Source organism: Canis lupus, chromosome 13 (assembly GCF_003254725.2).
Source record: "Canis lupus dingo isolate Sandy chromosome 13, ASM325472v2, whole genome shotgun sequence".
NCBI lineage: Eukaryota > Metazoa > Chordata > Mammalia > Carnivora > Canidae > Canis > Canis lupus.
The window spans coordinates 12,677,152-12,693,716 of NC_064255.1; the positions used below are offsets into that span (position 1 = coordinate 12,677,152).

Here is a 16,565-nt window from a genome sequence, read left to right on the forward strand (position 1 = left end):
CTGTTTGCCAGGGCAATTAGCTTTGCCATAGTTTAAAGCAACAAATGCACTCAATGCACTCAAATGCACTCTCAAATGCCCACTACTTGTAATAGGAGAATCTCTTTCATTTTACTATAATGTCACCATAGCAAAACTAATTCAAAAAGTGGCTTTCTTGCTCCTTGATACCATTTAAATTGAATTCAGCAATTTTTAGAGGTAAAAAAGTAATTTGGTAAATTTGTGTTTTGCAAAAGTCCAATTTGAGGCCAAAATATGATCACTAAGGTTTTACTTATTAACATAATCAGGTTAAACAATTGAATTAGAATTAGTCATTCATCTTTGGGGGATATGTTAATTTCCCCAACATAGCATTTAGAGGCATGCAATTTATAAATGTGCTTTTACTACTTTGTTCATCAGAAAATAATGCTAATTTTTATATAATCATCTCCATAAAGTCTACTGATAATTTTTACATGATGTCATATTGCAACATGGCCCCAAAATTTTTATAAACATAACTAAAATATGAGATAGTGAAATGTTTCTGTGACGGAAAAAATAAAACGAAAGCCTCATTGAGGTCTGCTTGCCTAATTTGATTAATTCTCAATTTTAGTGAATTAGAGGGGTTTTTTACAACTATCATTCTCCAAATTGTTATTGCAAAATATGGCATTTATGGTTTGCTAGACACTCTCTTAAGTGTTTATGTATGCTATTTATTTAATGTTAACTGTTACTCATGAGAATGAAGAAACTGGAGCCCAAAAAAGCTAAACAGTATGCTAAATTACATGATGACCTAAAAGAGCTGAAATTCAAACTCAGATACTCTCTTGGATTCTCACTCTTAATACCTACACTGGAATTCTCAACTAAAGGCATGTTTTGTTACTGGAAAAAGAGTTCCACAAAAAGTTTTTGTTACATGGGAAAAGATTTCTATGGGCAAATACATTTGGGAAATACTAAAAAATGGCCTTAAAATATTAATTATGTTTCTGTACAAGTATACAAATTTCTTAGAAATTTTAACATGCTACCTTAAAATGTGAAACTCCAAGAATTGCATATTTCTTTCTAAAAATTTCCCCTGAGCCTCCTTTTCACAAATTATCTTGTCGATAAGTGTTTTATGAACATAAAAAATACTTCTTTAATTTTTTGTATATATTCAATCTTTTTAAAAAAATATAAATTACTTTTCTTAAAATACATTAGAACTAATTTTTGATTCAACTAAACTAAAAAACTAAAAAAAAAAACCTGAAACTAAAAAATCAGTATTTAAATGTAATCAAATAGAAAGTCTCTCTTCAGTCTCTCCTATTTTTATTTCTAAAATAGAGATCTGTGTTATTTATAATTTTGATGAACTTTTTTTTTAAACCAAGCAAGTATTAACAAGAGGTAACTTGAAAATGATCTGATGACACTATTGAAAATATGTTTAATAAATTATTTTAAAATAATTCGGTCAGCTCCATAAGCAACGTGGAATGACCCATCTTAACTGGCTAGTAAAAGACACATAAGAATAACCATACAGGTTCAAATCTCTTATTCATTTATATCAGTATCGTTGTTCAGTGAATGGACGTAGAATTTGACTGTAACTGCAAACTAAGCATATTTCTAAGTAGTAACAGAATAATCCTCATTGGGAAGTCCTCCAACATCTTTCTGTAGCTTCCTGTTTTCCCAAAATCACAGGCTAGTCAAACTGTATTCAGGCTTGTTGAATTCCTTTAGCTTTTTCATCTGCATCTTTCCATGTGTCATTCTGTTTATCTAGAATTTCTTTCCAGTTTCCCAGACTGGCCCTCTTTGTTCGGCTGGCTCTTACTTATCTATACTCCTAATTTAGGAATCACTTTCTCTAGCAAGACTTTTCTACATTTCCTGGATTAGGCTAGATCACTGTACTAATACAATTCTGTAATCTTTATTATAGTTTATTGTAATAGCATATTTGACTGTCCCCTCATCATGACTGTAACTTATTTGGGGAAAGGTACAAAGTCTGTTTCACTATGCTTTTTATTCCCAGCTTAACATAATACTTCAAGTATACCATGTATTCAGTAAGGAATTGTCAAAACTAGTTTTCTGTGAATTTATACAAAATAGTTAACCATGCAAAATTACATAAAATATTTAAATATGAATTTTTATTCTGAGACCATAGATGTTTTGGGGTAGTAAGGCATGAAATTCAGTCCTCAGTAAGTGGGATAGTACTTAATTTCTTAATTGCTTTAAATCCACCAGGTTTATGTGCACTTCAGTGAGTCTACTCATCCTTGTCTTCTGTGATTTAATAAATAAGTTTATCTTCCGTCTAGCATTTCTACTTATGGATATACAGATCCATAGAACATGAAGTTGCAGGAAAATATATGAGTGATAGAAGAGTGAGAAAGAATTTATGAAATGCTATATATATATTATGCAATATATCCAAAACACTGGGAATTGTATTATTAAAATTAGAGAACTATTATATCTACATGGGTATTTAAACCCAACATTAGAAATTGTGTACTACTTTTCAAATGTAAAATCTTATTTATTTGCAATGAATGTTAGATAAATTTAATTAATTACCAGAAAATAATTTATATTTGTACTACTTGGTTACAGAAACAAGAAGAGAGTTATAAAAAATATTATACATGAAAATTACATTGAATTTACTACTGCCATATACATCTAAATCAGGATAAGTCCATACAAATCAACTGAAAAATATCATAAATTTATCTACCTGTTTTCTTATCCTCTAACTATGAAATTAGGAAATGCCCATATCTTTTCAATTATCCTAGCATTTCAAGTGAAAGGTGTTTGGTTTAAGCAACCTAATTTGGCTCAAGCAATCCAAATTTCACTCCTCAATGTATAAAACTGTAGGCAATCCCAAAGTAAACTATAATTTGTGAGTTTTTACTAGATCATGATATTTCTTTATAAGGATGCATTAATGATACTGAAAACTCTTTCACATGCTTTTACTATACATACCAAAACCTACGGGCAGCTTTATTGTCCACGTGCAATCTAAACTGCTAGGGTAGTTTCCAGGAAACCCAGGGCTGAGGATCACACCGCTGAAATCTGACATAGCACCACCACACTGAGCTACAAAATGAGAGGTCCCATGTAAGCAGGAGTAGTGGAATAATTTACTTGAAATCATTTCATGTCTTAATCAAATCTGAATTAAAACTGTTTGATATAAATTTTAATATTATCAACTCTCATTCACATCACACACTAGGAATCAAATATAATCAATTGACAATGCATTTTCTAAAATAGCTTAAAAAGACAACATACTTCCTTCCTCAGCAATAAATGCAAGTTAAATCAATTATTGCACAGTAAGAATCAGCTCATGTGCAGTGAATACAATCAAACAAGGAACATATGTCCTTTTCCACAGAGAGTAGTTTATTTCTTATCTGTAAGTATTTCTAGGGATGTTTTCATTCATTACAAAGATGATACAATTTAGAAAAAAATCAAGCCAACAACATCCATTTTAAATACTGTATTCAAGAGGGAACCATTTCCCCAGCCTTCCCTCCTCCTTCTTTGTGTGAGAAAGTTAAAGAATTTTAAGAAAAAAAATTAGTTTCTATTGGAGATTACTTTCTATTGGTAATATGTGATGGATTCACATATTAGACATGGGATATGGCGGTCCTTCTTCCTAAAATAATTTAGACAAAGACCAGGGAAATGAGTGAAAAATAAATAAAAATGTTCTCTAATTTTACTACTCATTTACCTTTATTTTTTTTTTCTTCTGCAGAAAAATACATATGTGTGTGTGTGTTTATACAGGTATGTATGTATATAACGAAAATAGGCTTACTGTAAATCATTGTAAGCCTTTTTATACTTAACTATGTATTGTAAACTTTGGTTATATCACTGAATATCCCTTGTAATGTTCGCTTCTTTTTTTTTTTTTTTTTAAAGTCTATCCCCCATTACTGGAACCTTTAGTTATTGGCTATTTTTCACTATAATACCTACTACCACTCTGAATGCCTTGTGTGTTCCAGATTCAGTGCTAAATACTTTAAATACAATCTCTCATTTACTTCTCACATTAGGCACATGAATTCAACATTATTATCCCCATTTAAAAGGTGAGCACACAGAAGCTCAAAGAATAATACACTTGCCCCACATAGCTATTGTACCTTAACTGAAATTTGTATATAAATATACTGGATATCAAAATCTAGTAAGTATTCCACATAGTTTTACATCATGTTTTTTCTGTATAGTGAAATCTAATATTTCTAGTTAAATTTTATTATATTATCACTTCCATCTAATGCTTTCCTTGATAATAATGTGCAATGGAAATGCAGATTTAATTTAAAAATGTAATATTTCACCTAAAAAATTAGTAATTTTGTAAGAGTAATAATTGGTGCTACTAACAATACGGTAAGACAAAAAGTGTCCTATAATACTGGGATGATATTTAAATTGATCCAACCTTCCAGAAGGCATTATTTATCAAAGTTTTAAACAGTTATATGCAATGACATAATTAATCTATTTAGGTAAAATCCTAAGTAAACAATTAGAGAACTACGAAAAAATGCAAAAAACTAAACTCTAATGAAAAGAAAATAATTACACAACGTAGACTTTGTCATGTGCCATGAAGCCATTTTAAATATATTTGATAAAGCTTATAAATGATTTACATTTCTTCAACTTACCCAAACAAATTGGAATTGGATAATTCCATCTTCTTACAGGTCCAGGCATACATGTAATGTGAGAATGACCCTATATAAAAAAGATGATGCAGTTCAGTACACATTTGAAAAAGATTAAATTAAATAAAGCATAGTGAATGGTCATTATAAAAACAGCTTAAATATATATTGTTATTTTTTATATTTTTTAAACTTTTGCTGGAATTCTCAGTATGACTTAACATAAGAAAAGGAATTATACACACATGATAAAATGTACAAAGTGACATGATCCTGGTAAAAATATTAAGTCTCCAAATCACATTAGAATTGTAGTTTTTAAACTTAACATTTTCTATTGATACCTGTATTACTGAAATATTGTAATTATGCAAATGAAATGACTACATGCATATCTGTTTATAATAAATTGCTATAATAATCAAAGTGAGATAAATGAAAGCATAACTAAAAATACTTCATAAAAATACTAAAATGAGTCAACTAAGATATATTAAATTCCAAATTGAAATTTAAGGGACACCTGGGTGGCCAAGTGGTTGAGTGTCTGCCTTTGGCTCAGGTCATGATCCCGAAGTCCTGGGATTGAGTCCTGCATCAGGCTCCCCAACAGGGAGCCTGCTTCTCCCTTTGCCTATGTCTCTACCTCTCTCTGGGTCTCTCATGAATAAATAAATAAAATATTTTAAAAAAAATAAATTGAAATATAAAGTCCAGAAATATCTGATTGTACTTCTGAGACTAATAATTTATAAATCTAATGTTAAAGACTATAAATCATTAATTTTTAATTTTGCTTTCTCTAAAGAATTTATTTACTTAACATATGAAATAGTTTCTGCCTGGATTTTTTTTTCCGTAGGTACTTAATAGATCTACTCTTTTCCGTAGGTACTTAATAGATCTACTCTTTAGGGGGACTTGTAAGCAGCCATAAATTTGAGACCCTCTAAAATATATTTGTAGTTGATATTCACTAATTTTGAAAATTTATTATCAAGGAAGTTTCACTTAATGCTTTAAGTGGCACCTCGTTCTTATTTTCAAATTCTAAAGATCCAGGATTTGAATTATTACATCCTATGTGAATAGAAAGAAACATGTGAAGATTAATTTTAATTCAAATATAATTCTTGGTTACTTGTGAATAAACCATATTTAGTTCATTCCAGTAATTTATCTCATGGATATGTTTTATGGACAAATTGAATAGCCTTTTGACTTAAGGCTACACTATGAAGTCTGAAATCAATATTGTTTTAAAACTCTTGGGATTATCAAACATTACCCTGTTAAAATACTCTGAAAAAGCATTGCATGTCAAAAAATAATTTAAAAATAGCCTTACCTGTAGAGAATATCCTTGATCACACTGAAAAGATACCACATCACCAACCATATACCTGTCTCCAATTTTCATTCCACTGCTAGGAGTTTGTGGTTCAGGACAGGAGTCTAAACCAATTGCTGAGAATATTTAAAGATAATAGCATAAGTAACTTTCAAATAATGAATGTTTAAATTATGCATATTAAATTACTAGAATCAAATACTGGTATCATTAAAACTAGGTTTTACATTGGGCCATTAAGAATGTTCTGTGAATACTATTTAAGTGTGGACAAGATTAAACCATAGTTGGTAAACACTGAAACATAAAATTATTTCTTGGAATTTTCATGGCACCAACCATTCAATAATGATGTGATTACACTTAAAGTCTCTTCCAACTCAGAGTCTATATGTATCCTACTATAAAACAAAAACTAAAAATTCCTAAAAGGAAAATCCCTAAATAAAAACAAAACAGTAACTTATTGTGAGAGTAAAATGAAATCATATTTGTAAAATATTCTTAATAAAATGACAAAAAATTATTTGCTATTTTGTCTGTATCACCTAGTTCCTTCTTCTTTCACACAAAATGGACTTTTCAATGTGTGAGACATATTCTGAGAGATACTTACTACATATAAAATACTTTAAAATGTATTTTTAAGTAAGATTTATTCTCCAAATATACTATAATTAAAAAGGAGAAACACATGTAGTTCATTGAGACCTGAAAAGTTTAGGTGACACTTGAAATCAGTTATTTCTGAAAAAGGAGATAAATCCAAACACTTGCTGTTATTTTTACACTAACCATATATTTTCAAAATAGGTGAATTAAAGCACATTAAATATGTTGTTTTCCTAAAATGAGTTACTTGAAGTCTGAAAAAATTGAGGTTTTTTGCCAAAATTTTTTTTTCAAATCTGTGAATGTACTATTAAGAACTTTGTTTACCTTTAATAAAAACCAATGTTTACTATCCAATTCCTTGTAATTCACATTTGAAGCTAATCTAATGCATGTTTAAAATTACAGGAAAAGGCAGTTACCACTCCAAAGTCACTATATATGTTCATTTCATGAAAAAAGTATTAAAAATAAATCCTGGGCAGCCCTGGTGGCTCAGCAATTTAGCGCCGCCTTCAGCCCAGGGTGATTCTGGAGACCCCAGATGGAGTCCCACGTCAGGCTCCTGCATGGAGCCTGCATCTCCCTCTGCCTGTGTCTCTTCCTCTCTCTCTCTCTCTCTCTCTCTCTCTCTCTGTGTCTCTCATGAATAACTAAATAAATAAAATCTTTAAAAAATAAAAATAAAAAATAAAAAAATAAATCCTAAAGAAGTACAATACTTCAGACATTCCTTTACTTCTTGATATTTTCCTTTAATGGATGTTCTCATAGTACCACTTTATACATTCCTTTGTGGTGTTTAACATAAACTAATAATGAATAAATAATTATGAAATTAGTTGTTCAATATTTATTTCCCCTCAGAGAAGAGAAACTCCTTAAGAGCAGCTTAGAGCACAGCTTCTTAAGGAAGCATTAAATAAACTGGTTGATTGGATGAGTGAATAGTATGAAAAAGAATGTGAACCCCTATTTTGATAACTTCTTAATAAATACTAATGTTTAGCTCTGTAAAGGGAAGATACTTTAATAACACAGTGGTAAAAGAAGACAAAAATCATTCCAAATTAGGTCACATTTAGGGATAGAAAATGTGTTAAAGGAATAACTTGATAGAATTTATGATTAGATCAGAAAGGAAGGCAATGAAGAATAAATTGGTCATTTGGGAATGCATTTGAGGAAGTCCTAGGGGCAGTTAAGTAAGTCTACGGATTAGAGTTCCAATGCTTATGTTTTGATTAAGCTAGGTCTTAAACATACATCATACTCCATACTTCTTGATATTTTGTAATGTTGAATTTAGGGACTGAGGCAAGATAAGTCACCATTACATTATGACCTACTTTTAACATGTTAAGGGTTAATGTCTCATTTCCCCAAACAAATTTTGAGATCCGAGATGTGAAAGAGACTGTCTTATATTTGTTTTAATCTCTTTTAATACCCACTAATTGACCTTATAAATTAAATTTATCTTATTTCATAGAGCTCTTTTCAGGAATTAATGAGTATCCCAAAAAGGGGAGTTATGATATAAACATATATGCCTTGTAAATAAGATTTCACCTTCCTTTGGTACAATCTTAGTTTTTTGGAGTCCTGAACACTACATTTATTACTCTTTACCACTAAGGTCACTCTTGCAGACATTCTTACTGAGAAGGCCAAATTTTGTACACATTCATTTTTCTTTTCTTTCTATCAAGTACTCCATTCAGGGTCTTATATACAGAAAACTATTAATATTCAAAAGTGGTGATTTCCTTTTCCTGGTAAGGGAACAAATAAAACTATGGTTCAATATTGAGGGCCACATTTTTAAGTGAGGTTTACACATAATATATACTGACATAGTAAAATATTTTAAAAGTTTTAACTTTGAAGTGTGATATAAAACTCTTGGAGAGCCTGGGTGGCACAGTCAGTTGAGCTTCAGACTCTTGGTTTTGGCTCACATCATGACCACAGGGTCCTGAGATGGAGCCCCACTTCTGGCTCCATGCTCAGCACTGAGTCTGCTTGGAGTTTCTCTCTCCCTCTCCTTCTACCTCCTGCCCCCCGCCCTGCTCTGTCTCTCTCTCAGATAAATAAATGTTAAAATAAAATAAAAGTATGATATAAAACTCTATAAACTACGTAATAACAATTTTGTAAGTCAAACATTTATATATATATATATATATATATATATATATATATATATACTATCACAGAGAAAAATGAGCAAAAAGAAATATACCAAACATTAGCATAGGTTATAGTTCTTGATTAAGAGATTATTGGTGAATTTGTATGCCTTTCTTTGTATTTTTCTGAATTTCCAAAGTTTTTATAATAAACATGAATTATTTTTATAAATAATAACATCACTCATTTATTAGGTGAACTAGTACCAACAAAGAATTTGGGCTTTAAGAACATACTCCCTTCTATTGTCGAAGAACACAATGAGTTGGATCAGCTAAGCAAGAAAGGTCACTGATGGCCTCTCATTTTTTTTTTTTTGCAATTATCTTTTGTACACTAGGGAAAATAAAACACAAATACCTAAAAATCTTGTAGTTCACATTTCACAATTTTTATTTAAACACATAAACTCTGGAGTGCTTTGGTGGATCAGTCAGTTAAGCATCCAACTCTTGATTTTGGCTCAGCTCATGATCTCAGAGTTGTGAGACAGGGCCTGTGTTGGAGTGGGCATTTAAACTTGCTTAAAATTCTCTCTCTCCCTCTGCCCCTTTCCCCCATTCTCTTTCTTTCTCAAAATAAAATAAACAATTAAAATAAATAAACAACTTTGAGTAAATAAATGGTAATTTTAAAGTAGCTAACGTTATTGTGGTGATTATTCATAATGCATATAAATATTGAATCCTTATGCTGTACACCTGAAACTAATATAATCTTGTATCTCAACAATACTTCAAATTAAAAATTTATTTAAAAGTCTTTTTAAGGATTATTTTCATTTCTTCATAAGTAACAAAATCAATAGGTTATTTGTAAGAATCAACAAACAAAAAGAATTTTTGTAAAAATGTTGCAACAGATTCTCTCTTGATTAACCAAGGCAATCAAAATATTGAGTCATTTTCAGCTTTATGAGTGTCAATGTTAGTGTTGGCAATCAAAGATATGCTCTGAGTGAATTTTTAATAGGAATTGGATCAATTAATCTGCTGTTGTAGCCAAAAACAAACAGAAATGAACCCAGAGACAAATCCATATCAAAAATTGCATAGAGTTACGTCTGCTGTCAAATTACTGCAGGCAGTTACCCTGAATGAAAATACTGAAACCTCATTTCTTCACATTTCCAACATTCATTTATAACCATTTATTTATAACCAAAAACTGTTCCTTCCAATTCCATTCACAAGGCAATCAATCTGCAGTAGAAAATGTTCTTAATCATATCATTTATATCTGATCATTCTGATTATATATATATATGTGTATATATATATATATATACATATATTACTTTCCAGTATTCTATAATGATTTTAATGAATCTTTGATGCTTTGAGAGAGGCAGACAGGGAGAAGAAAGCTTAATTCCCACTAAGACTCCTGGTAACATTGTTTTGTAAAAGGAAAACCCCCTTCACAAATTCAACATAACAATCTACATATAAATTTATTGAAAATAAAGACCAAAATATTAGATCTGTATACGTGTATTATTTCTTTTTTTTTTAAAGCTGTATTTATTTATTTTAGAGAGAGCATGTGTGCAAGAGAGCTGGGGGAGGGGCAGAGGGAAAGGAGAATCCTGAAGCCGACTTACTGCTGAGCACAGAGCTGTTATGGGGCTCAATCATGCCATGAGACCATGAGATCATGACCTGAGCCAAAACCAAGAGCCAGCCACTTAAACCAACTGCATCACTCAGGTGCCCCAAGATAAGTATTATTTCTATCTTTATGTTACATGAGGGTTTTTTGTTTTAAGATTAACTTACTATTTATTCTTAGAGAGAATGAGAGTAAGAAGGGGAGGGACAGGCAGAGAGAGAGAGAGAGAGAGAGAGAATCGCGGAGCAGACTCCCCACTGAGCACAGAGCCTGAGGCAGGCCCATCTCAGGACCCAGATATCACAACCTGAGCAAAAATCAAGGGCCAGCTGCTTAACTGACTGAGCCACTCAGGCACCCTCATAGGAGGGTTTTTAAAATATGCTAGAATTACCATTTGGCATTCCACATTTTATCATTATAAAAGAACAGTTTGAAAAAAAGGACAGTGAAGTTGGTGAATATCAAAGGGTGAATTCAATGAGCTGGTCTACTACTTTAAAGAGAACTCCAATGCAAGCACACAGACTTTTTGCTGGTATACTGTACCTTGGAATTAATTAATCTAATAACCAAATATTTGTCAAATACCTATTACATAACATGTAACTTGAATATTTGTAGGCAAGTTTTCTCAGAAGGAACAGTTCTGACTTAATAGTCACTGATGGGCAACAGTGGTTTAGGAACATGAGGTACAGATTTAACTCACATTCACCTTGATCCTTAAATTTTTACTTCCTTTACTGTTCTTACATCAATTAACATTAAACTTAGCATTACTTTGAGTAATTAATTGAATATTTAGTAATGGAAAATATTTCTCAAAATTTAGTCTACAGTTTAATGCTAAGTTAAATGATAAAATGTTAAAAATAATCTGATATCATAAGCAATTACTAAGCACCTATTTTGTGCTCTGGATCATGTTACATACCAGAAATGCAAAGATTGAGGAGGACATAAGCAACTATGCTCTAAAGAAACTCTTTGTGAAACAAGAAAGCAGATTGGCTTAAAAGACTACAGGTAGTGAAATAATCATAGTAAATGAAGGTCATCCTTTGTTAAAATAATTATTTCATAAAGAATAACCCTACTTAAAAAAAAAAAAAAAGAAAGAGAGAAGCAAACCAGAAAACAGACTCTTTTTAAAAAAAGATTTTATTTATTTCTTTATTTGAGATAGAGAGAGCTCAAGCAGGGGAAGGAGCAGAGGGAGAGGGACAATCAGGCATTGTGCTGAGTGCAAAGCCTAACTCAGGGCTCAATCTCAGGACCCTGAGATGATGATGACCTGAGCTGTGATGATCATGACCCAAGCAACATGGGTCACCAAGCGACACCAAGAGACTGATGTTCAACTAAGGCATCCGGGCACCCTAGAAAGTAGACTCTTAACCATAGAAAACAAACAGAGAGTTACTGGAGTGGAGAGGAGGAGGCGGATGGGTAAATGGGTGATGGCTATTAAGGAGGAGGCTTGTGAGGAGCACTGGGTGAATTTTTCCTTCTTTTATGGTAAAGAGGAGGAGTAGTTTTCCCTAAAACACACTGTAGTGTTTAAGGAAAGGCATCAAGAAATGAAATTGGAAGGGAAATAGGGTACACATTGTGAACTGTTTTATAATCTTTTTTTTGTTAAGATTTTATTTATTTATCCATGAGAGACACACACAGAGAGAGGCAGAGACATAGACAGAGGAAGACACAGGCTGCCTGCAGGGAGCCTTATGCGGGACTCCATCCCAGGACCCTGGGATCATGCCCAGAGCCAAAGGCAGATGCTCAACCTGTGAGCCAACCAGCCACCCCACATTAGTAATTTTAAACATGGAAGTGAGGTTGTCATTTAGCATTCCAGATAAAGGATATTTTTTTCTGTTTCATGACAGTATATTTCAGTATGTTTAAGATCAATGGGTTTTATATACATAATCTGGAAATATAAAGAAAATATATTTAAAAAATCATATTATTGCCAAGAACTTAAGTACCTTGAAGTTTGTGATTGACCCCAAATCAAAAGCTTCTATATAAGCTAAAATGTTTTTGGTTTAACTGGGAGAGAAACCAAAAGACCAGGAACAATGATATTTGCTCAAGATACAGTTTGAGAACATTTAGGAATACAAAATTACAAAGTTTCCAGAATTCAGAAATTCAGGCAGAAACCATCTCCAAGTCAACACCACAAAGAGGTAAAGAGTCAATGAGATGATCATGAAATAAATTTTGATTAAAAGAAAAGAGGAAACTCTGATAAAACTAATGGCCTAATAGGATTAAAGAGTGAGAAGTGTTGGCAAAATCAATTACACTTACTTGCATTTAATATATTCTGTTAATGGCAATTGAAATTAGAAATGACAAATATTAATAATTTAATTTGAGCAGGAGATGTTTCTACAATTAACATTTTATGAGATGATGTGCATAAACTAGTTAGAACATGAAAATTAGTTTAAGTAAAAACATAATTAATCTTAAAATCACTATTTTTCTCAAATAATCAATTATTTAATTAACCCAAGGGAGGAAACCATTTTTAGTGATTATAAAAATAAACTCATTAAGACCTAATGCATTATCTCTTAAGCATATTGCTCAAAGATGGAAAGCAGTTAAATAAGTATTGTGCTGAATTGAATCCTTTGTTACTTATAAGCTAGAGTTAAACGAATACACGTCTATGCATTTACCACTTTATGACTACTTTTATGCTTTGGGGTATTCAGACCAGCCCTTCCACTATTACACAGGATGGAAAGATATTTTTGGACTACCTATATTTTTGCAGGATTTATAGCAAAATTATTAGTGGCATATATCATGAGTGTTCTCAAGTTTAGGAGGATAGAAAAATATACTCATTACGGTAACATGGACCTTTGCCTTCCTCCAAGTGCTATGTCCCAAGATTTTTGAGCCCCCTTTCATTTGCAAACACTATAACTACATGCAGTTTGCCCTTTTAAAACATGTGCATTATACAACTTTAAAATCAAAAGCTGCTCCTTGATTTATAGATGCTCCAATGTCCCTCTAGAATTTTCCATTAGTGAAATACAAGCGTGTATGGCAATAAATTTAAGGAAATGTGAAGGAAATTATATATGCATGTTACAACCAATTTGTCATTCCAAAACTATTAATGATGAAGCTGTAACAGTATCCAAGTGGCAGAGCAACTAGAAATTACAAATTCTCTTTGGGAAGCTTACTAACAATTGATATGCTTAATGGCATTCCATGTACTAGGAACATTTTTTCCTAGCAAAAAAATATATTTATGTAAAACATACAGTTACACCAGGGTCACATTTTTCAAAACCAAATAAACAACAAAAAATAAAAATTGTCAATTTAAAAATTAATTCCCACTTCCCAGTGCTCTTGGGGATCAGAAAACAGATAAATTTGATACTTTATATGTTAGAAAAAAGCAATTATATCTATTCACATGACTACCAAACCAGCACACATTCCCAACACAAAAAAATGATGTAGCTTTATGTGAACTTATGATAACTCATGTCAGAAAACAGCAAAATACTAATCAGAATTAGTTAATGTTTCAGCTTTTCTTTATTGAGAGCGAAAAATGTATCCTCTTCACTCTGGAATTCTAATATGTTTGCCTTAGTTTTCCTCATGTCTTTCAAGGTTGCTGGGGAAATTTGTCTTCCTTCTGCCTCCCTCTTTTCTCTTCAACATGCAATCCCTTTTGTTATTAACAGAAAGCAAATTGAGGGTTTTTTTCTTACTTTTTCCATTAACATTGGCTACCTGTTTTTATATCAAGTAATTTGTTAGAATCTGTTAGCATAAAATCAGTATAAGACATCAAAGTTTCAGAAAAAATGTAATTGGAATAAATTTCCAAATTTATATTTACTACTTTGCTTTTTGTGTCTGTAATTTAGAAAAAACACCCTAATTCAATTTATTTATGGACCAACTATAACCTCCAAGACAGCATAATCTTTTCTTACTTTGCAAGTAGCACCATATGTAGTTTCTGTACCAATTTCACTCTTGAAATCATATATTTATACTGGCATTACCACTAGTTCAGTTAGGAAATACTTTTGATTCCTAGATCCCACTACAAGATGTGAGGTCTAATTATTACAGATAAATGAAAGTGGTTCTGTTGATCTTGGTTTATTTAATTTATAGCTAAGATCTAAAATTGAAGAAAAAGCCTAAGGAATTGAAAGTTCAGCCTCCAATGGAATGAAGCAAGGTTGTTATTATATAAAAAGTGATATGATTGAAAGTAAAAACCAAAACAAAAGGTCCAAAACCTAAGAACTAGCCTGTACTCCTTCCTCTCTCTTATCTCCAAAATCTAACTGTCCACAAATCTTTCACAACCATAATAACCTCCTTCAGAGTTTCTCATGGGAACTACAGTAATCCCTTTTTTTTTTTTTTTTTTTTAATCGATTTGCCAACATATAACACCTGGTGCTCATCGTCGATTGCCCTCCCTCAGGGCTGTAATCCCTTTCTTGAGGCCTATTCTCTTTCTGCAATGCATTTTCCATTTTCCAAAATAAAAGTCCCTTCAAAAATTCAAAACGAATCATGTTACTACTCAAATTGAAACTCTTGAGTGAGTCTCTAAGAAAACGTCTGCCACCTCCTTAATGTAACTTTCAGCAATTCAAATAATATTTGACAATTTTAGCCACATTGGGTTCATCTCATCAGCAATAGAGGATGACATTTATTGAGAGCTTACTATGGACCTGGCATTATGATAAACACTTTTACACGGATGATCTCCATTTAATTCTAAAAAAATATTTCAGGTTGGGTGTTATTTTTATCCCATATTACAGATGAGGAAACTGAGCTGTTAGGGAATTTTAGGAATTGCCCCATGTCACATGGCTGTCAAATGGCATTATCAAGACAGAAACTGAAGTCTGATTCCAGAACAAATGCTCTTATACCCACCTACATTTCGAGAGGTCCCTTCAAAGTACCAAACTAATTCCAAACCTACACTTTAATCTTCCCTGCCAATAGGACTTCTATTCATCCTTCACTGAAGTTGTCCTTGAAGCCACCATCAGTAACACCTATGTAGTGATGTGATCACTACCTTCTTTGCATCATCAGCTAAATTATACAAGATGTCCTCATACTTTGGTCATTGTGAGAGTTATCTTGGGAGACTGGTGAAAGTGCAAATGGTTGGCTGAGTCTCAGAAAAACTGACTTGATCCTCTGGGGTAGGGTCTTATCTAGATTTTTAACAAGACTTCAATAACTAAAATGCACAATTATCCGAGAAATACCAACTTATATAACAATACTTACAGTGTTTATATTGTGATTTTGCAATTTCTTGTTTACATGTTCTTATAATTAGTCTGTAGGTTTTTAGGGCTAGATATTATGCAAATTTGTCTCATACACCTAGAAATTATATCTAGTAATTAGTAGGTACTCAACAAACATTTGATGAATATACAAGTGGCTCTTCTTATATATTGAGCACACCTTATGAAAGAGTTTAACCCAGCTACACAGAAAATTTCTTTAAAAATACAGAAGGGCAGCCCGGGTGGCCCAGTGGTTTAGCGCTGCCTTCAGCCCAGGGCCTGATCCTGGAGACCCGGGATCGAGTCCAACATCGGGCTCCCTACATGGAGTCTGGTTCTCTCTCTGCCTGTGTCTCTGCCTCTCTCTCTCTCTCTCTCTCTCTCTCTGTGTCTCTCATGAATAAATAAATAAAATCTTTAAAAAAATACAGAAGAAAACAAAGTGGTACAAAAACAAATTGCTTTTTAACTTTTAAAACATAAGGATTTTTTTTTTTTATACAAGTACTCTTTGTTTAATAAGTAACTGACAAAGTACCTATTAGAAATTGACATAGTTGGTAAAAGTAGCTTGTTGGCTATCAGAACTTTCGGTACCTGGGTGATAACAGCTAAGTCATAATATACAATTATACAAAAGTAGTATAATTACACACATTTATAGTTATCTTCCTTGGATAAATGTAGTCTTTTTTTTTCAATTTTCTACCAAATATTCAC

At 32.0% G+C, this 16,565-nt stretch overlaps 1 protein-coding gene across 1 annotated transcript in view; it reads right to left on the reverse strand.

The window, feature by feature from the left end:
• CSMD3 (CUB and Sushi multiple domains 3) overlaps positions 1–16,565 on the reverse strand; it is a 1,170,241-nt gene that overhangs the window by 111,038 nt on the left and 1,042,638 nt on the right. The window contains exons 39-41 of the mRNA XM_049093360.1: positions 6,088–6,206; positions 4,740–4,809; positions 3,016–3,132 (exon numbers count right to left, since the gene is read on the reverse strand). Coding sequence (XP_048949317.1) covers positions 3,016–3,132; positions 4,740–4,809; positions 6,088–6,206 — 306 coding nt within the window. The remainder of the gene's footprint in view (positions 1–3,015; positions 3,133–4,739; positions 4,810–6,087; positions 6,207–16,565) is intronic.